The 24,632-nt window shown below is 40.3% G+C and overlaps 3 protein-coding genes across 5 annotated transcripts in view; 2 read left to right on the top strand and 1 right to left on the bottom strand.

The window, feature by feature from the left end:
- LOC135091885 (uncharacterized) overlaps nucleotides 1-4,549 on the top strand; it is a 6,442-nt gene extending 1,893 nt beyond the window's left edge. The window contains exon 2 of the mRNA XM_063989946.1: nucleotides 3,400-4,549. Coding sequence (XP_063846016.1) covers nucleotides 3,400-4,380 — 981 coding nt within the window. The 3' untranslated portion in view covers nucleotides 4,381-4,549. The remainder of the gene's footprint in view (nucleotides 1-3,399) is intronic.
- LOC135091881 (N-alpha-acetyltransferase 15, NatA auxiliary subunit-like) overlaps nucleotides 1-16,218 on the bottom strand; it is a 61,005-nt gene extending 44,787 nt beyond the window's left edge. The window contains exons 1-12 of the mRNA XM_063989932.1: nucleotides 16,020-16,218; nucleotides 12,374-12,452; nucleotides 11,871-12,133; nucleotides 10,889-11,023; nucleotides 10,322-10,469; nucleotides 9,746-9,911; nucleotides 9,382-9,611; nucleotides 8,805-8,971; nucleotides 8,432-8,584; nucleotides 7,902-8,030; nucleotides 7,318-7,478; nucleotides 6,722-6,774 (exon numbers count right to left, since the gene is read on the bottom strand). Coding sequence (XP_063846002.1) covers nucleotides 6,722-6,774; nucleotides 7,318-7,478; nucleotides 7,902-8,030; nucleotides 8,432-8,584; nucleotides 8,805-8,971; nucleotides 9,382-9,611; nucleotides 9,746-9,911; nucleotides 10,322-10,469; nucleotides 10,889-11,023; nucleotides 11,871-12,133; nucleotides 12,374-12,452; nucleotides 16,020-16,079 — 1,744 coding nt within the window. The 5' untranslated portion in view covers nucleotides 16,080-16,218. The remainder of the gene's footprint in view (nucleotides 1-6,721; nucleotides 6,775-7,317; nucleotides 7,479-7,901; nucleotides 8,031-8,431; nucleotides 8,585-8,804; nucleotides 8,972-9,381; nucleotides 9,612-9,745; nucleotides 9,912-10,321; nucleotides 10,470-10,888; nucleotides 11,024-11,870; nucleotides 12,134-12,373; nucleotides 12,453-16,019) is intronic.
- Nucleotides 16,219-16,812: 594 nt separating this feature from the next.
- Nucleotides 16,813-24,375, top strand: LOC135091865 (ras-related protein Rab-33B-like). 3 transcript variants are annotated; one of them, XM_063989910.1, is made up of 6 exons: nucleotides 16,813-16,849; nucleotides 19,580-19,715; nucleotides 20,765-20,858; nucleotides 21,062-21,181; nucleotides 21,482-21,631; nucleotides 22,446-24,375. In XM_063989910.1, the coding sequence occupies exons 1-6, from the start codon at nucleotides 16,828-16,830 to the stop codon at nucleotides 22,656-22,658; spliced, it is 735 nt and encodes a 244-aa protein (XP_063845980.1). In that variant the 5' UTR covers nucleotides 16,813-16,827; the 3' UTR covers nucleotides 22,659-24,375. The 3 variants fall into 3 exon arrangements, with proteins under 3 accessions (XP_063845980.1, XP_063845985.1, XP_063845989.1); XM_063989915.1 differs by lacking the exon at nucleotides 16,813-16,849 and adding an exon at nucleotides 18,082-18,315; XM_063989919.1 differs by lacking the exon at nucleotides 16,813-16,849 and adding an exon at nucleotides 18,342-18,461.
- The last annotated feature ends 257 nt before the right edge of the window (nucleotides 24,376-24,632 follow it).

The raw sequence follows: 24,632 nt of genomic DNA, 5'->3' as shown, positions 1-24,632 counted from the left end.
TAGTGTATCCTTGCTTGAAAAGAGGTTAATTAAGAAACTGTGTGGATTAGGGTAACTCTCTCTCTCTCTCTCTCTCTCTCTCTCTCTCTCTCTCTCTCTCTCTCTCTCTCTCTCTCTCTCTCTCTCTGGATAAAATCAACAGTGGAATGAGGGAATAACAACAAAGTACAGAGAGAGAGAGAGAGAGAGAGAGAGAGAGAGAGAGAGAGAGAGAGAGAGAGAGAGAGAGAGAGAGAGAGAGAGAGAGAGAGAGAGAGAGATTTAACCTAACCTAAGGGAAGATGCAAGAAGTCACCAGGCCTGCACGTGGCGGTCCCTGAACAAAACATGCCTGCCTATTTTCACGTATCATCCCAATCAACACAGAGGAGGCAATGTCAAGAGCAGATGAGTGAGTGAGTGAGTGAGAGAGTGAGTGAGACACGGAGAGACGCAAGCAGTGAAAGTGTGGGTGGTGGTGGTGGTGGTGGTGAGGCCATGAAAATGACCGGATGAAGCACTCACCCACTCACCCACCCATGCACCCACTCACCCACCCAGGTACCGAGGAGTGAGAGTGAGAGTGAGAGTGAGAGTGATTCCGTGCACTATTGGACGTGTTTTTGCCCCGGGAACGTACGAAGCCTGGCATTGAACGTGTCCTCCAGCCGCGCCCTGTTTAGTGATGCCCTTTGGAAGCACGTGTGTGTGTGTGTGTGTGTGTGTGTGTGTGTGTGTGTGTGTGTGTGTGTGTGTGTGTGTGTGTGTGTGTGTGTGTGTGTGTGTATACTTACAAATACACGTAAATCTTCACCATAGCAACAGGATAAGAATTAGATGACCACGTATGTAACCAACCCCCAAAACCCAGCCACTTGCCCCCACCTCCCCGTCCGTCCCTCGCTAACACAGCTTCCGCCAGCCTCCACCCCAGCAAGGTCGATCCCTCCCCTCCCTCCCTCTCTCCCCCTGGACCCAACGCCCGCGGGTGCTGTTCTGCGTTACTGTGGGACGTGTGGAATGCGGTGTAAGGGAGGAAAGGGGCCAGCTGTTCCCTTGTGAAAAGTAGAAGTACCTCGTGGTGTTTGGCTGGATATGTGATTATTTTTGGCTGAAACTGGTGACTTGTAATATAGTGTTGTATGTTTTCTATCCCTCATCCGCCTGGTTTATTATTACTACCTTCGTTTTCTGTGGTTTTGTGAACACGCTGTACTAAGTCAGTGCGCAATGGGTGAAGAGTGAGCGGGACAAGACTGTGTGAGCCTCGTAACCTGCGGTGCCACTCAGTCACTCCTCACAGGAAGATCACTTGAGTGGTAAACCTTTAGACGGCAGTTGAAATATCACACGAAATCAGTAAGTTAGAAGTCAAACCTGATTTTTTTTTTCTCTCTTATTTTATATGAGTATTTTGCAAGTCTTTACCACAAGAATCAATTAAACTTTTCCCCCGCAATGATAATGGAATACATGCAACAGAGAGGGATCAAGCACCAAGTAGAACACGGGCGTCTCTAGTTACCTTAAGTCGTGTCAAAAAATATATGGTGTTCCCGGCACCTCTCTAGCAAGGAGCATTAAATTATTGAAGAATGCCGCTCTCGGTGACTCAGCGAGGCACTCAGGCACCCTAGCCTACTAACCCCAACAACACGGCACCGCATCATACCTCAAGACACCGAACAGCCAGGCACCCCACTAACCTCACAGCATTCCCACGACCACCCCTTAAAGAAAAACACCTCGCCCTCCCTCACAGCACCTAACAGCACCTCAAATATCCTCACAACATCAAACAACAAGACATCTCACTACACCTTACAGCCCAACGATCCCCAACAGTACTTCACAGCACCGCAAAACCCTCACAACATCCCCATTACCCTCGCAGCATCCCCCACAACCTCTCACAGCACCTCACAGCATTGCACCCATAAGCCAGACAGCGGTTCACTCTCCCACAAGTGAAAAAGTAAAGGTCAGACAAACACTGGCAAAAACTGGACGTGGCTCCCTAGTTCTCTCCCTCCTTCTCTCACTCACACGCTGACCGGCGACGTGGCAGCAACGGGCGGGGCGGGGCGGGGCATAGAGGGGCGGGGCAGGTAAGTAGGTAAGGGAGGGAGGGTAGGCTTAATCGTCCTTGACCGAATTGTCTCTTGTATTGGCATGAGGAGTCACTAGTTCCATGGATGCCTATTTATTTATTTTTTTTTCGATGAGTTTAGCTATCAGTGTCACAATGGCACTCTAGCGGGGGGAAATGATATAATTCACTCTTTTTTTAAGGATTTTCAGGTGCAATATAGCGGGGAATTTCTATGCAGTGGTTCGCCTATAATGTGGTGGATGTTTTGGAGGCAATCTAGCGGATTTTGAAATTTGTAGCTGGCATCAGTGATTAATTCTCTCTCTCTCTCTCTCTCTCTCTCTCTCTCTCTCTCTCTCTCTCTCTCTCTCTCTCTCTCACACACACACACACACACACACCAGTTCTTTACCTCATCCCCTCACACCCCACCACTCAAGTGAACTACACTCATACGACTCAATAAATAATAACAATAACAACAACAATAATAATAATAATAATAATAATAATAATAATAATAATAATAATAATAATAATAATAATAATAATAATAGCACTAAGGTAGCAGCAGTAATGAAGTAGAGGATAATTATAAGCTTGCTAAGTTAAATAGTGGTCATTAGTTTGACAGATGACGATGTGACGAACGTAACTGAACAAGCTCAGAATAAACTAATGGAAATTGAGCCAATAAAAAAAAAAAATGAAAAAGTGTATCCGTGTGTGTGTGTGTGTGTATAGTGCAGAGGGGTGATACCACTGACATACACAAGCCACCTCTAGACACAGCAACGCACTTTGATAACAACACACGCACATGACCTCTACACCACTTCACAATGCCAAACTTGACTGCACCCTTGGGACAACCTTTCAACACTTGGGTTGTGGTGGAAGACAGAGAGAGATGAGGAATGATGGTGGTGTACTGCAGGACACAAAATGGGCATATGGACAACTGAGGTTCTGTATGGCCATGGCTAGGACCTCACCTATTCATAAACCAGCCTTAGTGACAGGACTTATCATGAGTCAAGGACAGTTTTGCCAACCTCCTGTTCTCATGCATAGTTTATGTAGGAGTCCTTGTGATGGAGTGATTATATATCCCAGGGAATTTGTAACAAAGAACCAGTGAGGGAGAAGGGTTTCATCCAGAGTACACACACTACTTGACAGGAATCCAGGTATTGCAAAGTGGCCTGGGCAAAATAAAAATACAAGAGCACATTTTCCTTTTGGGTGATACAAACAGTACAGGCATGGAGCCAGACTGAGGGCCAGCCATGAAGACACCAGTTAAGTGACTCATGTCTTGTTTACAGATGCAGTGCCTGTGGAGGATGTGGGCAGCCAGCGTGGTAGTTGCCGCAGTGGTGGTGGCTGGAGTGCAAGGTGAGGAGGAATGGGAGTGGAGACACAGCAGGAAGGCTTCCAGTATCCCAGGATATGTGGAGCCCACCACCAGCACCTCCACCTCCACCACAACCACCACACCCCCTGTCACCACCTTCCATCCTGCCTTCTCTACAGAGCAGCGCAGCCGCACCATGTTCCGAGGGGCCTCTGCCAACCCTTATTTCCTGATGATGGTGGGCACACACCGGCAGCCACATGACGGCACCACCAAGAGCCGTGTGGTGGTGGACACGCCCCTGGATGAGGATGGGCCCGAGCCCCTGGTTCTGGGTGACACCTATACCACCGTGGACCGCCTGCAGAGTGCACGGGGAGCCCCACCCCGGCTGCCCCGCCCACAGAAACACCTGCTGGGAGGACTCCACCCAGATGAGGTGTTTTATGCCAATGATGACCTGCTCATCACCAGGGGAGGAGGCTTCCATTCTGAAGTCTTCCAGGAACCCTCACAGCTCCTTCATGAAGACGACATTGCCAAGGAGAAGGACACCCTCACCAAGACGAGTCCCATCATGTCCCTGCCTCCATCTCCAGATCAGGAGTACAATGGCAACATCCCCATCATCCTGCCACCACCCACACAGACTCGCACCAAGCCCATCTCCTTCCTGGTGGGAGGCGCCTCCAAGAGCAACTATGTGCTGGTGCCCTACGTGTACCCCCAGGCCTACACCAAGGTGGTCCACACATACCCTTCCCAAATCACATACAGGTACAGGTACTACCAAAACCCAGCCATGTTGCAGGCTGTGGCACCCCTGGCACTGCCCCACTCTCTGGTGGGTGACACTGATGTCAACTTCCGCCATCCCAGGCCGCCCATCAACCCAGACGCAGAGGTGTTTGTGCAACACCCCAACCCAACCTGGCGCCGCACAAACCTGTGAGCCTCGCTACCTCACCCCCGAGGCAGCCTTCACTCCTCCTTTGACTCTCTACACCCTACACTCCACTCCAGGCTCATTCATTTCCTCTCATCTCAATTTTGTACAAAGGCTACTGTAATAATATATTAGTGTGTCTATATCTATTATATAATAAATATATATGTTATAATGACAAGTTTTCCTATCACCTCAGATTTAAAAAACACACAATAAACCATCAACACTGACACCACTCCAGGGCAACAGCGTAACCTTGAACAGTGCAACCAAACACCAAACATGCTCCATCAGGTGAAACTTGATACACGTGCATATACTCTATCAATACAAGTCCTTGAAGATTCTCTCTCTCTCTCTCTCTCTCTCTCTCTCTCTCTCTCTCTCTCTCTCTCTCTCTCTCTCTCTCTCTCTCTCTCTCTCTCTCTCTCTCTAACTTTCACTCCATCTCAGTCACCTTCAATTACTTTAATCTTCTGCCCAACTCAATGACTTTCAAAACTTCCCTTCAGACTCTGCTTGCCTTGCTGCCATCCTCCCTGAATGAGCCTGCTCTCAACTTTCCCTCCATCAGGCAGTCATCAAGTATACCTCCACACTTCCCTCTCAACACTCACTCAACAGTCATTATATTACACTTCTAAAAACTATCACATAATCCATCATCAATCTATTAATAAATAATCTTTCCATTCATTTGTCTCAACCATGTTCTTTCATAATATCCTTCTTTGACAAAATGTTTCTGATCATCAATTATTACTTAGTGCATAACCTCATCATTCTTGCCCCATTTTCATTTTTTTCTTTCACACACACAAACACCAAGCAAACCTAAAACAAATATATTCGACCTGAGCAATTTTACATTCCCTCCAAAGTTTTGTAAATATTCTGCCACATCATTCCAAATTTCTCCTTTCTCACCACCGGGCCCACATGAACTCACAAGCATTCATAGTTCTTGTCCAGAATTTACCTACATTCACAATTACATTCTAGACTTCACACCTCACAGCAATTTTACATTCCCTCCAGAGTTATACAAATATTCAGCCTCATCATTCCAGAAGATATCCCTCTCCTCTCCTTTTTCACCACCAGGCTCACATGAACTCACAAACAACCACAGTTTATTTTCCAAAATTTACCTTCATCCACATTATTCCCAATGATACTGTTGTCCTTCCTGCATTTCCACACAACCTACATCACTTCTGGGCTCACCTCTGGGCTTCTCTCATTCTTTCAACATATGATCTTTTACATAATCTATCAAACTCAAATCCATCCTCCTGTTCCATTTTACTTTTACATGAAGATAAAACATCCAACTTTCATCCTACAAACACCGTCCCAATCATCTATTTAACCTCAGTCACACTTTCGCCCACATTAAATGATCCAAATTATATGATTCAGAGAAAAAATATAGTCTTCCATCCAACTCTATGTAGGGAAAATATACAGAGGGTGGGTGCTCAATTTCCCTTGTATCATCCCTTTCTGTTAAGATACACAGGGAATGCAAAAATACATACACTGCACCCCATATCCTGGAGGTGACTGGGTAGTGCTGCACCAAGAAGCAGCATAGACCAAAATGTGGTAGGTAATGGAGTCACAACATCCCTACACCTAACAGTGGTACCTCTGAAATTATCTTCATCGGCAGAGCACAATATGCACCACACAGAAACTATAGGATCCTCACATACATCTCTTCCACATCCACCACAGCTAAGTCAGTCATATTCACAAGGTTATCTTGAGGTGGAAACAAAACAATGCTCTCATCATGCAGCATAGTGGTCAGTACACACAGCTCACAACCAAGGCCTGAATTTGAGTCCCAGGCATGGTGATGCAGATGGGTGAGCAACTAACATGTCACCCTGTTCACCTAGCAGCAAGTATGGGATGTAAGCCGAGGGGGTTGTGACCTTGCTGTCCATGTCTGTGGTGTGTGTGGTCTCAGTCCTACTCAAAGATCAGTCACTACAAGCTCTATGCTTTTTCCGTAGGGGCAGGGCTGGCTGGGTGACCAGCAGATGACCATAAGTGAAACACTCTGAGTCCTTGGGAGTGCCAAGACAGGCCCATAACTGTGATTGATGGTGCTGTTCAGTGGAAGTGCAGCTTGGTATGAAACAGTAAGCAACATAGCATAACACCCTGTTCTGCCCTACACATCCACTTCCCCAAACATTACTGCTTCACATTTCTGATCCATGCATTCCTCACTGTGCTGTATGGCTATGTGGTCCCAATGCTTCGCTCCACCATACCAGGAAGTAAACTGTGCATCTAAAGCAAATACAAATAAAAAGATTTCAACACTCACCAGTATTGATGTTGTTCTCTCCAGTGTTGGCTGTGAGGGGCTGGTCATATAACCTGTGGGTCATACACCTCACATCACTACCTTCCTTCAACTTACTTCCTATGCCACTAACAAATGAATCTTCTTAGCCTTGCCAGACAACAATCAAATTTAACTTTTTAGTTGACGGTGAGATGATAAAAATGCCACCAAACAACTGGCAATGAAAAAAATCAAGAAGCATTTAAAAAAATAATTGGAGTATATTTATGTGACATTATTAGTGTGTGCACCTTGCCTCAGTTACACACTTTGCAAGGCATGACAGCCTGCTATACAGATAGGGAGACAGGGATCACTACTGGTGAAGAGGTATAGAGGGGTGCATCAGGAGGAAACAAAGTGAGAGTAAAGTAATGAAATACACAATATACAAGAGAGAAAGATGTATGAAGATTATCAATGAAATTCTGAATGACAAGTGAAATACAGTATTTTCTCGAGGAAGAAAACGTAATGAATTATACAAATACTATTCAAAGACAAAAAAAAGTTGAGTGCCCTGAATTGTTAGAAAATAAATGCCAGAAGTTCTCCCTCCCGGGACAAAAACCCACCTGAGGTATATGGTAATTGCGGTTTGTGCTGCGTCCCAGTAAAACCTGTTACTCCGCAGAACATCCTCTAGCCTCAACAGCTCCACATAAGAGCGCAGGGTCATCTTCCTCATGCAGTAAGTGTGGAAATCAAACTGGTCCTCAATGATTTCCGTAAAATGCTGAAAAGATTGCACAGTTGTGAAAATTGTGACATTTTTGTTCAGGAGTCACAAGTCACAACCATGAGTGCAAATCTTTCTATCTGACGGAAAGATGAGCAAAGTGTACAGCTGCTTACCTACATAGCCAAACCAAACAAAATTACCCATGAACTTGGTAAACACTGACAGAAAGATAGGCAGGGTACAGTTCCTTACCTAGGTAGCCACACTAAATAGAATTAGAAGTAAAGTCAGCATGACACTTCTCTAATTTGGTGTAATCCTTTCTCTAATTTGGAGTAATCCTTTTGGTTCTACTCTTTAGGGACTGGCTCTTTTTCTTTTTCATCTGCCTTTTGTATCCCCTGGCCTCAGCCCCTTATATGAAAAAACAAATAATAATAAAGCCATAAAGACAGGCAAAAAAGTACAGCTCCTCACCCTATCTACTTCATGACATTTCCTGAGTGCATCCCCGTACTGTCCAAGGCGGTGGTAGGCTTGCGCACATTCCGTCTGGAACCACATGCACTGCATCTCGTTCAGGTTCTCCATTGCCGATACACCTTCCTGAAATGCGGCAAGGAAAGATGGAAAATTGTTCAAACTGTGAATGAAACAATGAATGGATCAAAGAAGTGCAACCATAATGCTTCTAATGTTAAAATAATTGGACTGTTTAGTTTCAGAAATGTCTTGATGTTCTTTTAAGAGAGTTCTAGTTGTAAGAAGGGGGAAAAACAGGAACAGGTAAAGTAAGAGAACTTACTAAAAGGGATGAAAGAATGAAGAAACAGGTTAACTCTTGCATTAGTGAGGTGGACAGAATAGGGGCAAGAGTAAGGATAAAGTCTAGAGCAGTGAGGCAGCAGAACTACAACATTCTAGTTTCCATGAACATACACAACTTCATCCATCAATTCAATGTACAAGTTTGTGTCATTTCTCCACAATGAGTAACACATCCTTACCCGAGTGAACTTGGAACACATTTCTTCTGCCTGCCTGACTAGGTTAGCTTTGAGAAGGTAAGAGGCTGCCTTGGAGTTCACATATCGGTCAGCAGTGTCTAATGCCTGGGCTTCCTGTAAGGCTTCATATGCTCCAACATAGTCCCCTGCATGCTGCAAAAGATTCACAGACAAATGTTAAGTTCTACCATCGCCACCTCCTACAATGCAAGCTATGATCTCTCAGGAAAAAACAAAGTTATATCTGGTTAATAGCACTATGGTATGATCTTAGATTCTGACAATAAAAAAAAAGTCTGGTTTATATAAATGAGAAAATGGATCACAGTATTTTGATATCTTAAATTCTGATAAAAATCTTACAAAATCATACCTTCAGTATTTTTCCTTTGACAATATAGAGTTCTATTAGGGTTGGTGTGTGCTCTATTGCTTGTTCTATGAGAGAGAGTGCCTTCTCTGTGTCTCCCAGGTAGCTGTGGTGCTGCGCCAGGAACATCAACACATACAGGATGGAGGCTGGCTCCTTGTATTCGTTATCTGAGACACAAGGAGGTACACAAGGTGAACTGACGGACACTGTACAGCTCTACATGTGTCAGCTTCAAACCTCATCAAGTTGACAAATGCTCAATATTTTTTTGCTTTATTCGTCACAAACACACTCTTAAAGCTCCCTCCCTTACATGGAGCTCTTTATTTTCTTATTTCTTGGTTAAGTTTCAATCAGAATTACGCAATGACCTTCTCTTTCTTTGGATTCACCATTCTTTTAACTAAATCTTGCACATTATCTAATACAAGAACACAAAAATATAAGATCGCAAAAGGCTAGTAGATCAACACAAGGCAGCTCATGACATCTCTCTTATTCACAAATTGATCATTAAATAATGGGTGAATAATGTCACAGCTGGAAAACAGAGCCAATGTTACACCTGATCTCTCACCTGTTTCACACAAATGTCCTGTCTCCTTCAGATTCTTCAGGTAGCCATACATTAAATTTTCAATTATTTTTATTCTTTCTGGATCATCATATAATGAAAGGATGTCTGTGAAGAGTGGCGGCACACCCTTCTGTAACGCTGCTCTCAAATAAGGGTCTAATAAGGATATTAGCACCTCCCCTCGAGCATAATTGAGGGGGAGTCGCTTAGGCACTTGAGCACGGGGGAATCTGCAAGGGAAACAAAAACAATCATCAACTTTGCTTTAAAGGAAATCACTGGTAAAAATATGTGAACTTCCTTTCCTCTTACAGTAAATACTAATGAGAGCTACAAGACCAGTAAGAATACAAAAGAACCTTACTTTTCCTTAAGTTCTTCATACAATTTTATTCTTTCTTCTGCTGTGGTGAGCCCCAAAGCCTCTTCCAGCTTGAGGTAGTAATTCCTGTTCTCAGGATTCCGTTTGATCAAGCCTCTGTATACCTCACTTGCATCTTCCTTCCTTCCCAAGTTCATTAATAATTCTCCTGTTGAAAGACAAATGAATTAACAAATAATAGTAACACTGCAGCGTTGCCTGTGGTGTGAGCAGAATGGAGAGTAAAAGTAATAATGGGTATATGAATGATTTGATGTGTCAAGTAAGAGAAAATGAGTTGTGGAGTTGCGGAGCAGTGACAGTGGTGGTGGTGGTGGTAGTGGTGGTGGTGGTGAAATGCAGCACCCTGAGATAATCTGTGCACTTAGAGAGAATCATCTTTCCTCTCTGGGGACAAACTTTTACCACCTTGCAGCATCCCAACACAGCCACCCCATTAGGGCCATGACATGTAGGTATCAAGTGACCGATCTCTTGGGCATAAGATGAAAGCAAGCATGAAAAACTTCCGAGAAGAAAAACTGCAGAGACAGTTGCAATCTTAAAGCGTCTCCTTACCTCTAAGTTCTTGGAGTGTGACCTTATCACAGATGTTGGACTCATAGGTGTTGAGGTGCCGCAAGGCTTCTTGTAGGTTCTTGCTCTCTCTAATGACAAGATTCTGATATAGCAGCAGTTCACTGTATTCATAATCATATGAAGTTTTCTGAAAAGTGGAGAGTCAAATGAGAAAATTACAGCTACACTTCAGAAGTTATCTTTACACCTCACTACAAAGATACATAAAGAGTCTGGGAAAAAATACAGCTACACTTCAGTATTTATCATTACACTTCACTACAGTGCTACAAAAGTCTGGGCACAATCAGCCCTGCCCATCTGATAACATCATGCTGTGCTTGCACCACTCATACCGTTTCCTGCTGAGCACAAGCACACCAAAACTTTGCAATACAAGTTTCAATCAATATTAGTTTACAGTTACTTTCCTAATTCATCTATCTGCAATGACTGATAATAAACATCAGATACTGGTATGCTTAACTAGTGTAAATGCCTTCCACAGAACATTAGCAAGTAAGTGAATCTATTTGAATAATCACTGCAGTCTTACACACAGCTCACCTGAATAGTTTTCCTAAATTCTTCTAAAATCTTCAGAGCTTTATCATAGTCTTGAAGAAGGTGGAATGACATTGCATAACCAATCCAGGATGCTCGCTGCGTTGGCCTAAGTTCAAATAACTTGTATCTTGTCTCCTGTTATAAAGGAAAATTCAATAAATTAATTCCTCAGCGAATGAGGCAATGAATACCTGCTGATCCTTTTATTCTTTCAAAAAAGGCAACAGAGATCTAGCCTGCCTAGATTCCCCTGGTTGAAGTCACCTCAGGAATATTACAATAATAATAATAATAATAATAATAATAATAATAATAATAATAATAATAATAATAATAATAAAAATAATAATAAATAAACAAATAAATAAACAAATAAAGTAAATAAATAATTCCATCAACATTTTGGAAGATACTTATTGAACTACAATACACTGATCATTAACCTACTAATCTAAAGCCTCTAGCAACTTCTTCCTAATTTCCACTAACCACACTTCCATTATGCACACACTCACCTCACCAAAGATACAATGCTCCAGCCCTAAAAGGTGCATTTCTGCCCATCTCTCATAACCAACTATTAGCTGACTCCTTGTTTCAGGTCACCCAACTCTCCTTCAATTCCCACTCACTAAACACCAGACTGCTGGCAGCTTCACTAAGTTTAAAAAGTCTATTCTTGTCTCCTAATGATACTATGGGAATTACATAAAGACATAGGCATACTAAAGATCTTCATTTGTTTTTGTTTAGGTACACTATTGTTGCACACTCCAATATATTCTCTCTCTCTCTCTAATATACACAAGCACTCTATTTCCTCACTTTATACTGGAGATAGTAAGACACATATACACAGCACTTGCTTTGCTTCTTGACACTTGTCCCCTCCGTCTCCTCCTCTCACATCTTGTTGCTGCAATAACAAATCAACAAGTTGATCTCTAACTACACACAATAAAGATAAAGATGAAGGACTTACTTTATACCCTTCTAGATCCCTCATTTGAATCTGAAGGAGAGATAAGTCCCGTAGTATCTGGAGGTTGTCCTTGTCCCATTTGAGAGCATTTCTGTAACACTTGATAGCTTCATCGTACTTCTTATCCGAGCGCTGCAGCAGGCCAAACACATGCCAGCACACATGACTCTTGAGGTTGTTTCGAAGACCTTGTCTGACAAAGTTGTAGGCTTCTTCCTTCCTCCCCAGGCAGTTCAGTATAAGTCCCTTCATTGCAAGTGTTTCTGAAGGGGAATGGGGGAAATTACTATTGAGCATTTTACTCTTTTTTCTGTCAATCTCAATATTCATTTCAAATAATGCATAGAAAAACTGGAAACAGGAAAGAAACACCATACAAGATTATACACAGGATTCTTACACTATATAGTAAGCTATTATATGCTTTGAAATAATTGCACACTTTTCAAAGGCTCGTCTTCATTAAGAGTGGTTAACTTGTCAAAACACATTCTGTGACTCACCTCCATGATCTGGATAATTGGAAAGGATCTGCTTGGCGAATTTCAGCCCATTTTTATATTGTTTCTGCTCATAGCATTTCTGTTGGAAAAGCTCAATTTGTAAAATCTAAAAATACACAAAACCACAGCAATTCATTCCCCTGCAAGCATCAACATTTTACACACACAAGAGGTCCAAAGTTACTTTACGACAGTAAAAACCTTGACGTGTCTTACAATGTATATACTGATTAAACTTATAAATCACACATTTGCATTCAGTGAAATCTTGCCAACCTCACCAACCTGTTTGCAGTGTCTTAAGTTTATCTGTGACCAAACTTCATGTATTCATTTTCTTACTTGTCATTGGTTGTCTCTTTCAATGGAAAGTGATAAGGTTTGCTCTGCTCTATTTCTTCCACTTCCTATTACTACAATTCTCAAGGGAAGTGTGAAAATGGATATTATGGGTATTTTTGGTGTCTCATCTTCCCTGTAATAGCCAATCCACTGTTGACAGCTGACCCACTTAACCCGTACCTCCCTTACTCTATCTCCATGTCATGCAGCTGACCATTACCTACAATTTTCTAGTGTCCACTGAAAGTACTGCACACTACTTCCCAAAATCTTCAAATTATGGTGTGCTAAGTTATTGTTCAATGGCACCAAGTCAGGCCTTTTTTGTATGCCTGGTATGGCTGTCACGAGCACAGAGAAGGTGAGGGTGTGTCTGAGGACTGACAATTCCCACCTTAGTGCTCAGTGAACTACCATGGAGAGAGGGTTTTTGACACTCATTTCTATTCCATAATATCTTATTCCCATTCTTTCCCTTCCCAGCCTTCCCATTTTTCTGCTATGGTATTTGCATGGCTCCAGCCAGCCTTGGCAATGAAGAAATGGCCAGAATTTTGGCATGGAACACTAAAAATGTGCCAACAAAGGAAATTTCAAGATGTAACTACTGGGTGACATGAAAGCACCACTCAACATGAAACATCCTCCAAGTGTAACAGTGTGGGGTGCATTTACTGGTGATGGGGGGCAAGGAGACTTGTATTTCCTTCTTCAGGATGAAATGATGACAGGTGAACACTACATGCAAGTGCTGGAGGATCACGTGCTGCCTTTCTATGAGTTACATGGTTGTAACACGTTCATGCAGGATGGCTCTCCATGAGATAAGCCAGAAAGATGATGCAGTGGCTGAAAAATCACAATATTCATGTTCTTGACTGGCCAGGGAACTCACCAAACCTCAACCACATTGAGAGTTGCTAGAGTTAAATTAAGAATCGTCCTGCAGAGCACAACATGTCATCCATTCAGTGGCTCATCAGTGAAATGAAAAATATGTGATGCTGTGGTATGAGCAAGGAATACTTACTTTAAGCATCTTGCTGAATCAATGCCTAAGCATCTCAAATTGGTTATCAGTCAAGGGCAATAAGACAAAATATTAAATGAATGACAGGAACTGAAATATTTCTTATTAACCTTCACAAACAATGAGTATAATGAAATGTTCAAGAAAAAACGTGGGACACTCAATACTTTCCATGGACACCGTAATTACAATGAGCAATATCACAATCAAACATCCACATAGTTTTTCAAATTAAACACTAATCTTTGCACTGCAGAACTGTGTACAGCTCCCAATTGACACTTTCAGCTTATTCTAAATTCTTCCACTCAGTTTGAGGACTGGCACCTTCTATGGGCCTTTTTTTATAGCCTTTTTGCTATCCTAGGCCAGTTTCCTCTTACACAAAAGAAAATATAAATAAGGAATAAAATAAATAGTAATAGTGACAAATCAACTACCAGAATATTCTTAATGATAAGATAAGGATCCACTGCAGCTCCCAACTTGTGATGGAGCCTGCAATCAAAATGCTGCACAAGTCAAACTTACTGCTTTGCTTCGGTCTTGGCCACCTCATACTTAAAAACACTTCAAAATTAAATCTAGCTATACACACACCCTTAATTAAAGACTTCTACCCAATGGACCCTTCAAAACTAAATCTAGCCAAACCTGCATCCCAAAATTAAGGAACTCTACCCCATGGACCCTTCAAAACAAGTCTGTCCAAATCCACACCCTAAAATAAAAGACCACTGTATTATTATACAAGTGCACCTGTCACATGGAAAAAAAAATTCTCAGTGAAGTACTTGGGTCACGTATAAGACAGTTAGGTTAGGTTAGGTAGGTTGGGTTAGGTTTAGTTAGGTTTAGTTAGGTAAGGTTAGGTTTAATTAGGTAAGGTTAGGTTTAGTAATTAATGTTTTTAATAAATTTCAGCTTGGTTACATGTGTGTATGTGTGGGGAGGGGAAGGGTATATGAGAAAAAACTCGATCTGTGGCAGAAACGGTTACTAGGTCCATTCAAAGCACATCAAAATCTACCAGGAAAATGGAGTTTCGTCTAAAAATGTTAACAGCTGCACTTACATAAATTTACCGGGACTTTACTCCAGACACTGAGAAACATTTGGTGTCATACTGAGGTGATTCCAGTATACAGTGTTCAATATTTTCATTTAATTATTTCCATATTCTTCTGCATCGTTCCTCCACAGCATTCAAAAGGCTTAAGTTGAAGTTACACTAGTTTTTAAGTGTTTTTATGCTTCTAATAATAGACTAACAACATTTCTACATTATTAACAGGAGAAACTATGGATATCATCTCTGTGGGCTTTGGAAATAGCTGCAGTGAGAGAGCAAAGCACTTCAGAATGTGGCTCTCAGAATGACCATAATTCTTAACATGTCAGAATGTAAAGATTAGCTCACTTTTTGACCACAGACTCCTTTAATGACTGAGAATACAAACATGTCAGATTCTGTAGACTATTCTAGAGAATGGTGTTTAACAAAACAATGCCTAAGCTTTCCACGCTGCCATCTCATTCCTTCCATAAAAATCAATTCTCTAGAGCTAATTCATTACTGACCATAACTTACAATGTAACATTTAATAAATAAACCTTTTTTTTTTGTCCAATACAAAATTATGATCAAGAATTACAATCAAAAACTTTCCAGTCCATAAGAATGAATGATTGACAGAGGTGAGTCAGGAAGTCAATGACCACAAGTGTGTTAGTCATATCCTGCTTGTACAGACCCACCTAATACTTGACTGGCCGTGGCAAAAGTTTGACAATGCTCCCAAAAAGGAATCTAAGTCATACATCCCCTGTCAGACCGAGAATGAGATACAACAGCTCAAGGTTTTGAGTGGACAAGCAGGGAAGCCGTCAAGGAAATGATGGTACTTTCCGGGCAGTGATCCTTGTGACATCTTTAATAATTGTGCAGGTTTCTGTCACATGACAAACTTTAACCCTTCCAGATTCTTGGCAAGCTGTTCGTTCCCTTAATAATTCCCAAGCAGTGATGTGTAAGGGCGCAGCCAGGACCTAATCTAACAGCATAGAGCAAGCAGGGGTGGTCGTCTTTTATTTCCCTCGCGTGACTCGGACCAGATAACCCAGTGGCATCCCCGGGCACCTGGTCCTGCACGTCTAAGGTTCCATTAGCTGCCTGATTTACAGCCGGTGTTCCTGACATGATTTAAGACAGGTAATAAGGTTTGTTTTTGTGCAGACGAACCCCCACACTGGGCCATGCGTCCTGCAACTCACCAGGATTCGCTTGAACAGTGCGTTCTCCTTTGGCGGAAGCTGCTGCTTTTTCGGATCCATGACTGTGTACTTTCCGGCCCGCTTGCTGGTCCTCTGAGGTGTCCCAGTCCTTCAAAATAAGCGTGAATTGCCCAAAATCCCGCGTGGTACCGGCCAAGATGGCGGGAGCAAGGGATGACGTTGAGGAAGTGACGTCATGTAAACAATAATGGCGGATACTACATTCAATAATAAATTTTCCATTATAGATAACATCCTTTAACCTCAAAATACATGCTCTAGAAATAAACCAGTATATTTTTATGTATGTATTATCACAACTTCCCATCATTTAATGCTAACTAAGCCCGTCTGTTTTATTTATCGTTCACATATTTATTTTTCCGTGTTCAATTGAGTTTTGTTGTATATTTGAATGATTTCTTCAATATAAAACTTGATGAAATCATTTTAGATATGAATCAGCATACATTTTTGTATATATTATCATCCTGACCTCCCATCTTATATATAATACTATAAAAGCATGCCAGTTGTGGTTCTTATACATAAAAAAAAATGTTGTATATTCAAATGATCCATTCAATACAAAGGATAACAAGCATAAGCATAACAAAAGGAATACACGTGATGGACATTCTCAGCTGACCAACGTCAACATGAACACACTGATGCCAAAACAAAATTATTCTCCATTACCAAGAAAAAATAAAACAGTATTGACGAATATTGTTGGGTGTTACTTTTACTAGCATTCCGTTTGTTTCAATATATGTCACGAACTGGCCTAGTAAAGTTAAATGAAGAGATGAATTTACGGTTCGAGAAAGGTGAGTTTACTCATGAAATGCATTCTCTTTCACACCACAGCTATTTTAAAAAGTCACAGAAGTTATTACTTAGCCAGGTTCTCAAGTTTTTTTTTTTTTTTTTACTATTATTATATTAATAATGTAAAAATTGTGTTAACAAGTCATTAGAACAATAAACACTCTTCAAACCCCGTGTAACTTCAGCTAAAGTCTTTTGATGTAGGTGCGCCGCAAAGGCTGATAATAGTTTAACAAGTATTTTCCATCAGTACCAGGATAGAAATACTCATGAGAAGCCAACTTGTCATCTCTGCGATCTTTGGAAGTAACCTTTATGTGAGAATATTATTAAATTTAATAATAGGGAAAGTGATAGGTTGAGCAATGGAAACTACTATCAAATATTTCTTCAGTAATATGCATTGCAGGGAACTGTGAGGATATGTTTAAAGCACAGTTCTTCATTATGCTTTCACTGTCTTGACCATGCACCGATTCTATATAGATTTGCTCTCTCTCTCTCTCTCTCGAAACACTTTGCTCTCTCACCACGACTATTTTCAAAGGCCACAAAAATTATTTACCATGTTCTCAAGAGTGTTTGTCCTGCTCCTGTTAATAATGTAAACATTTTGTTAATCTGTCTCTAGAACCTTGAAAAAAAAAAAAAAAACACTGTTAGAAGCCCAGCCGTGTAGCTTCAACTATAGCCTTGTGAAAGTAGTGGAAGTGTTTCAGAATATGGTCTTAGGTGTCATTGGTTCCACACATCGTAAATAAATGCGCATGCATCCCTTTCTAGCAATACTACCAAAATATTCCACCGATAGCGATGTATTGCAGGGGGGTAGATCGAGATTATCCCTTCACTTCTTTGACTCTAGCTAGGTCCGCAAAAGTTTTCTTCTTTCATAGAGGCTGCTTTCAATGGCCACCGAGACAATCACCCATATGTTATTTTTTTTTTCTTATTATAATTGGATTTGAGAGGGAAAGCTAGTTAGTCATTAAGTTTATCATTTGAGCGAGGAAGCTAGAATATCAATAAGCTTCCTTAAGTTTGAGCGAGGAAGTTAGATCGAGTTATTATAAACTTCCTGGGGTTTCAACGAGGAATCTAGCGGATGATCTGAACGAGAAAGCTAGAGTCCTTAGCGAGGAAGCTAGAGAATCTTGGGTTTGAGCGAGAAAGCTACGAAGTCTTGGATTTGAACAAAATCTTGAGTTTGAGCGAAAAAGCTAGTAGTAGAGTCACTGACACGGGTTTGAGAGAGGCGCGTAGCAAGTGTCAGATCCGAGCTGGCAACGCTGAGTCACAGAACAAGGAAGACGCATATGAACAGGAGTGTCAAAACCAAGGAACACAGAGGCAAACCAGTGGAGGAATGATCGGGAACTCTACTTAAACCTGTTTCCTTCTTCTCTTCAATGCATCAGTATCGTGGGGATATTTGGTAGCACTGCAAGGAGGGGCAGCATGTGAGGTGAGGGTTAAGTTAATATTTACTCTTGAGAGACCTTGGTGGGACCTGGGATTAAAGCAGTGAAAAGGGTATCCAGATATTGTATTTTAAATCTATTTTCACCAGTCTCTGCAATATATGTGTCTCGTGGACGGGCAGGATGTGAGGTGAGGGTTGTGAGGGTATGTTAATATTTACTTTAGAGATCCCTTGTTGGGATTTGGTCAAGGATAGTCAGTGAAAGCATGGCAAGAATTGAACCTTAAACTTACCTTCACTGTTTTCTTCATTGGGTCAGTGTCATAGAAATATTTTAGTAGGTTTGCAAGGAGAAGCTGCAGCCGCGAGGAGATTGGCAGCAAGTCAGAGGGCTTAAGTGGAAAGGAGTGTGTTATGTTATTCAGCTGTTGACTGTCAACATGCAGCGTTATTCAACACCTCTCCAATGAAGCACAACTTATTGTTACTCACATCATCTCTGTAATGTTTCATGTGTACTGCCAGTAAACGTGTACACGCTATTGAGAGTAACACCAAGGAAGGGTGCCTAATTATATTAGCCTGAATAGGAAATAAAGTGTAAGCCTGCAACTCGGGGTAAGGTTAGGGTAAGTGATGTTGAGAATGATAAGGCGACTAATGTAGATGTTGAGTGCAGTGCCGAGTGTATGCTTGGCACTGCAGTACTTAATGAAGCAAACATTGTAGAAAGTTGTAGTTCAAGAATATAAGAATACAAGAAGAAAAATATGAAAAAAAAGAACAGTAGAGAAAACTTTCATAGATTTCAAAGAGTAATTCATGACAGCTGTTGTGTATGTCAAATTATCTGTTATGTTTCAGTCCAGGCCATGTAACACTGAAGGACTTTAAAAAATAAATCAGAGCAAACATTGTAACCTCTGCAGCATTTAGACATGTGTAGGCCTGATGGGTTCTTGCAGCTTCCCTTATTTCTTATGTTTTTATGTATCCAAGGTGCTTTATCCCATCCTCAATGCCTTGATGTCACTATTCTGGAGGGTCCCAAAGTTTGTTGGGAGATATAATAGGGGCATAATGAAACATTTTAACAATTTTTAATATGACCATCAAAATACATGGAATTACTTAATTTATTGGGATGTTTATTTTTTTTTATCATGGATGCCATTACCAACTTAAAGTACAAAATAACCATTTAACACCACTAGCCTATGTCTGCTAAAAGAAAAATGCAAGTTACCATATATTATGTAACTGTCACTTTTTGTTTCTATATCTTAAAATTTTGATATACCTTCAGGTTTCAACAAGATGAATGGCAGCAGTTCCCAGACCTTTGCCCAGAGCAATGCACTTCTGAGGGACAGAAGGCATAAAACCTTCAAAATCATTGTAATTGGTGACAGCAGTGTTGGAAAGACATGTCTAACATTCAGGTAATGTTATTGTTTTGAGTGTGACATTATCTTTTTATAATGGTCATTATAATAATTGTGTTATGTGAAGTTTGAAAGTATATTCCACATTCTAACCTTACCATAGCTCATGTTTTTGGAGAAGCAGCTATTTTGGGAGACAAAGCCTTGCAACTTAGCTAGCAGAGTGCATTACCTTGCCACAAGAGCTGTAATAAGAGACACATAGCATCCAGAAATTTTTATTCTTAATTACCTGAAATGAAAGATATATCATATCTACAAAGATAAAAGCACTAAAGCTGCCTAGCCTTAGGTGCAGGGCCCTAAGGGATGCTATGATAGAAATATGTAAAATGATGCATAGTCAACATGAGGGTGGCTTATGCATTGTTGTTCACCTGTGGATCACTGCTTGCAAACAATCAGGATCAAGAGGTCATAGCTTGAAACTGTATCCCAAATCATGTAGAACAACCAGGAGGATAGAGCCTTTTGCTCTTAGGTTGGTGAAAATTTAGAATACTTTGTGTAAGGCAGTTAAGTCCTACAGTAAACATTAAAAAATGGAAGATTGAAGAAGTTCTGGGAAGGGTTGCAAGTTTTGTATAAAGACTATAGGGTTGATATTCTTGATGATTACACCACATCTGCAAGTCACTTTGTCCACCCAGCCATAAATGAAGAGCCCAGTCTAGAGGAACTGTAATGTTCCTGGACTAGTGATCATCTATAAGTTTCTATAAGTATCTTCTGTTCAATAAGAAAGATTACACAACTACCTAATGGCACTGCATTTCACAGTCACCATCCCACACTTCATTCTTCCATCCATTCTAGAGTTGACTAGTGCAATATTGCTCTCAGTATTCATTATGTTTGTACTACAAGCATCCCTCGTACAACTCATCTTCACTGATCTTCGACCTATGACATTTGCTCCATGTCTATTTCTCTTTTTACAAATGTTAATTATTTTGGAAACAGCAAAAAGTATGCAGTTGCTCCTTGATTATTCTCTTAGTATTTTATGTTGTATTCTGATTTTTAACTTTTTATTTCCTTCATAGATTCTGCGGAGGTCACTTTCCAGAAAGAACAGAGGCCACAATTGGGGTAGACTTCAGAGAAAGGAAGTTGAAAATTGATCAAGAGGATATCATGGTAAGTGACTTTAAGTTCAATATGGAAACAGTAATGAAATTATACTTTACTCAATACAGTGTGTAGTTGTATAGTATAGTGTTTCTAAGCTTTCTGGCATCCAAGTTAATAGTACAGCATTTTTTTAATTTGTAGGTTTATTGCAAAGTATTATTGATTTTTGATGATTACTGTATCATTTAGTTGTTCATTTCTTGGTGTAGTTGCAGTTGTGGGACACAGCCGGCCAGGAGCGGTTCAGGCGGTCCATGGTACAGCACTACTATAGGAATGTTAATGCTGTCGTGTTTGTCTATGATGTCACCAGGATGTCTACCTTTCAGGTGAGACAGTCAAGCAGACCAGACTCTGTTCTCAATCAGATAAATTTTTTCTAGATGTTTACTTTGCAATGTATGACAGTGTCTTGTATCTACATAGTGTAATCCCTAGCTCATGTATTTATACCTTTAAAGAGAGAGTTTAAATAAAGTAATATCTTTTCTAGTCATGTTTATGACTAGAAAGATAAGAAGACCTGCAATAGAATAGTTACATCATGTGACTGCACTATCTTATGAAATAACAAGTGGAGCAGCAATTCCTAGAATATATGTGTAATCTTCTTTACTTTCTCAAACTAGTCCCTGCCATCTTGGATAGAAGAGTGTAACCAACACAACTTGAACTATAATATTCCAAGGATCCTTTTGGGAAACAAATGTGACTGTAAAGGAGAAATAGCTGTCCCAACCAATGTGGCTCAACGATTTGCCGACCATCACGGCATGCCAGTAAGTTCTTCTGACGAACGTGAAAGGAAGTTATGATGCATTGCAATAGAAAACTAAATACTCAATTCTGCTTTTAAAATCCTTTATATATGTCATCATGTACTTGGATAGATGTCTTCCACAACTTTGCCTGTGTCACTATTTAATAGATTTGGTGGGCCTCTAAATTTTATTTCTGTGTACAATACTTAATATATATATAGTTATGAAATTTGTGAAGGTATCTTTACTATTTCTCCTGTGGTATACAACTTCTCCACACACGCTGTGACTGGGCTGAAAGAATAGTCTCGCTGTGTTCCCTGTTCATTGTACAAGTGTATTGAAAGTGAAGGGTTGTTTGGATTGGGAATCTTCTCACAGTTTTATTCTTTATAATTTTGGCATAGTGTGTAGATTGTTACACCTGCATTACAACCAAGTGCTTGTAGAAAATCCCATTTCTGTTTTATTTCCAGGATTAAACTACTGTCAGTCTGAGTCATGCAACAAAGTTTCAGCCATTAAGTGTTATCAGTTACTTTACTTAGTTTTTCTTTATGAAACTTATTAAATGCTATGTATGGCAGATGCATATAACAGACTATTTCACTTGATTCCTGACTAAAGGTGTGCAACTAACAGTATAAATTCGTAACTTAGCCTTACTAGGATACTTTTCTCAGCATAAACTTCAGTATGGCCTGTGGTGTTTTTTAGGAGAGTGAAGGGATTTTGATCAAGCAAACTCATAAGAAATATGTGAGACATTTGTTCAGTTATTTTTCATCATTGCTAGCATATTCTCTGTGTAACTCCTCATGTGTATTTCCAGCTCTTTGAAACTTCAGCCAAGGATGACAGTGACTGTGACCATGTGGAGGCCATCTTCCTCACTCTGGCCCATAAGCTCAAGGCTGCCAAATCCATGACGCTCATCAGTCCGTCACAGTTTCCTCCAGACCACATCCATCGGGCTGTTGTTGAGTCAGTTGGGAGAGAACGAAATGGAATGGAAGTGAATGATTCTGAGTCTTGCTATTGTTAATGAAGTTGTATTTAATGTGTTACAAAATATTTATATATTATATTAATTCTGAGTTGAAGTATAGGGTATAAAAACGTTGTGTGATATGTACAGGGAGTCCTCATTCAATAAGAGTTAGTTCATTGCAGTCTATATGAGTACCAGTATAGATATTAGGATGTGAATGAATAGATTACATTGAGAACTGAGGCTGTGAGAATGGGAAACATGGAATCAGTAAGTCCAGTAGACTAGTAACTATGAAAATTACTATAGAAAGTAGCAAGAGATGCAGTAGACAGTGAAAGCGATGAGGCAAACCTTTTGCCTGCCAAAGCAGGTTGGTTTCCATGGAAGAGCTTATGTTACGTGTATTTGTGTTCAAATAAATTTCTTAACAACCAACCAGTAACCATAATCCACAGGAAGCAGTCATAACACTATGAGTAATTTACTTTAACACTGCTTTCAGTCATTTATCCATAGCACCTGTACTTACGTTAATGTCAGCTCACATTGTATTAAAGAAAGAGGCAGAGGTATGTTGCCTCTTATGTAAGTGGCACCAGCAACTCTTACTTACATGACTTTTGACACTGAATGAACACTTGCACTTTGAGAAATGTAATTCTTGCCTCAAAGAATGATTCCCTTTATTTTGCTAGTGACAGCAATCATCTATATTTTAATATTATGAATTACCTGATAAACCAATGGCTTTATATGAATAGTCAGATTACATATATGTAAAAGAAAGGAATGTAGCTTCAAGGTTGTTGTGTAGATTTTCTATATTTATAGCATTTACTCTTAAATGTAATGCTGGACCAAGCTGTGAGGAAGAAACCTATGCAGTAAGTGAGGTAGAGCCAGCAGGCATGAACATTTCTGATGACCCCACAGGTGATCATAACTGGTGTCATGGTGTTCGTTGGTCTCTTGCCAGCTGGGTCATTACATGGCTTGAGTATTGTCCAAGATTGCTTTCTACTATTCAAGATGCAGTATTCTGACCCTTTAGGTTTCACTTTTCCTCTGGCATGGCATGTGATTGCCACTTCTTGTGTTACCAGTGATTATATTTTTTGTGCAGTTTCAAGGAGTTATTGTTGCTGCTGACTATTATTATGATTTACTTGTATGTGAAAGTTACTTGGCATGGTGCAAACCTGTAAATATCAAATATTTATTTCAATAGCAAATTTAGGTAATGATATATTCTGAAGTTTTGTAACATTGCCGTGTAACTTGAGTTCATTTCCATATTAAAAATGTACAAATACAGCACCTTAAGCTATAACAGAAACCAAATGTTTATCCAGCAAGCTTGGGATCAGAGATGAGGTGGATTCCTGAATACAGAGTGCTTGGTATTTCTCGACCAAAATCTTCATACATATATGAGAGTAGATGAGTTTCTCCAGCAGTGCTTGTGTAACAATTAAATTTCAAACTGAATCAGCTGGATAGTACATACTGTACATTTTCTGAAACATGTTAATATAGTAGTATGCTCTGCTTGACCATCATTTTATGTTGACTACTGCCCTGCATTCACTATGTATGAAGTTTTGGTCACACTGATCACAGGTGTCACTGTACTGGATCCTTCTGTGATGGGTTGGTGTTATTCAAAATTGCCCCTGGCTCAAAATTTCTCCCAGGTGACACCACATATCAAGGCGGGGGCATCAACACATCATCCAGGTATTTAATATATTTTATGTATTATCAACTACCTTTGAAGTTTTATTAACAAATTATTATTACTTCAATGTATGTTAATATGTCAGAATGAGAATGGAGCAAGTAAACAAGAGTAGTGAGTGATAACAGAGCACCAAAACTCTTTACTCCCTATGCAAGTGTACCACTACATTTTATATATATATATATTTTATGTATTATCAACATTTGTATGGAGTTTTATTGACAGATTACTAATGCTTCATTATCTGTGGAATATGTTACAATAGGAATGTAGCAAGTAAACTA

The sequence above is a fragment of the Scylla paramamosain genome, chromosome 3 (assembly GCF_035594125.1).
Source record: "Scylla paramamosain isolate STU-SP2022 chromosome 3, ASM3559412v1, whole genome shotgun sequence".
Lineage (NCBI taxonomy): Eukaryota > Metazoa > Arthropoda > Malacostraca > Decapoda > Portunidae > Scylla > Scylla paramamosain.
Note: the sequence above shows the minus strand (reverse complement) of the source record. Positions and strands in the feature narration are given on the sequence as shown.

Excerpts from the sequence above, each read along its gene's own strand:
- LOC135091865 (XM_063989910.1), top strand. The coding sequence starts at position 16,828 with ATGAATTTACGGTTCGAGAAAG. Across the intron at positions 20,859-21,061 it reads TTGATCAAGAGGATATCATG|TTGCAGTTGTGGGACACAGC; the intron begins GTAAGTGACTTT and ends TTCTTGGTGTAG. Across the intron at positions 21,632-22,445 it reads CCGACCATCACGGCATGCCA|CTCTTTGAAACTTCAGCCAA; the intron begins GTAAGTTCTTCT and ends GTGTATTTCCAG.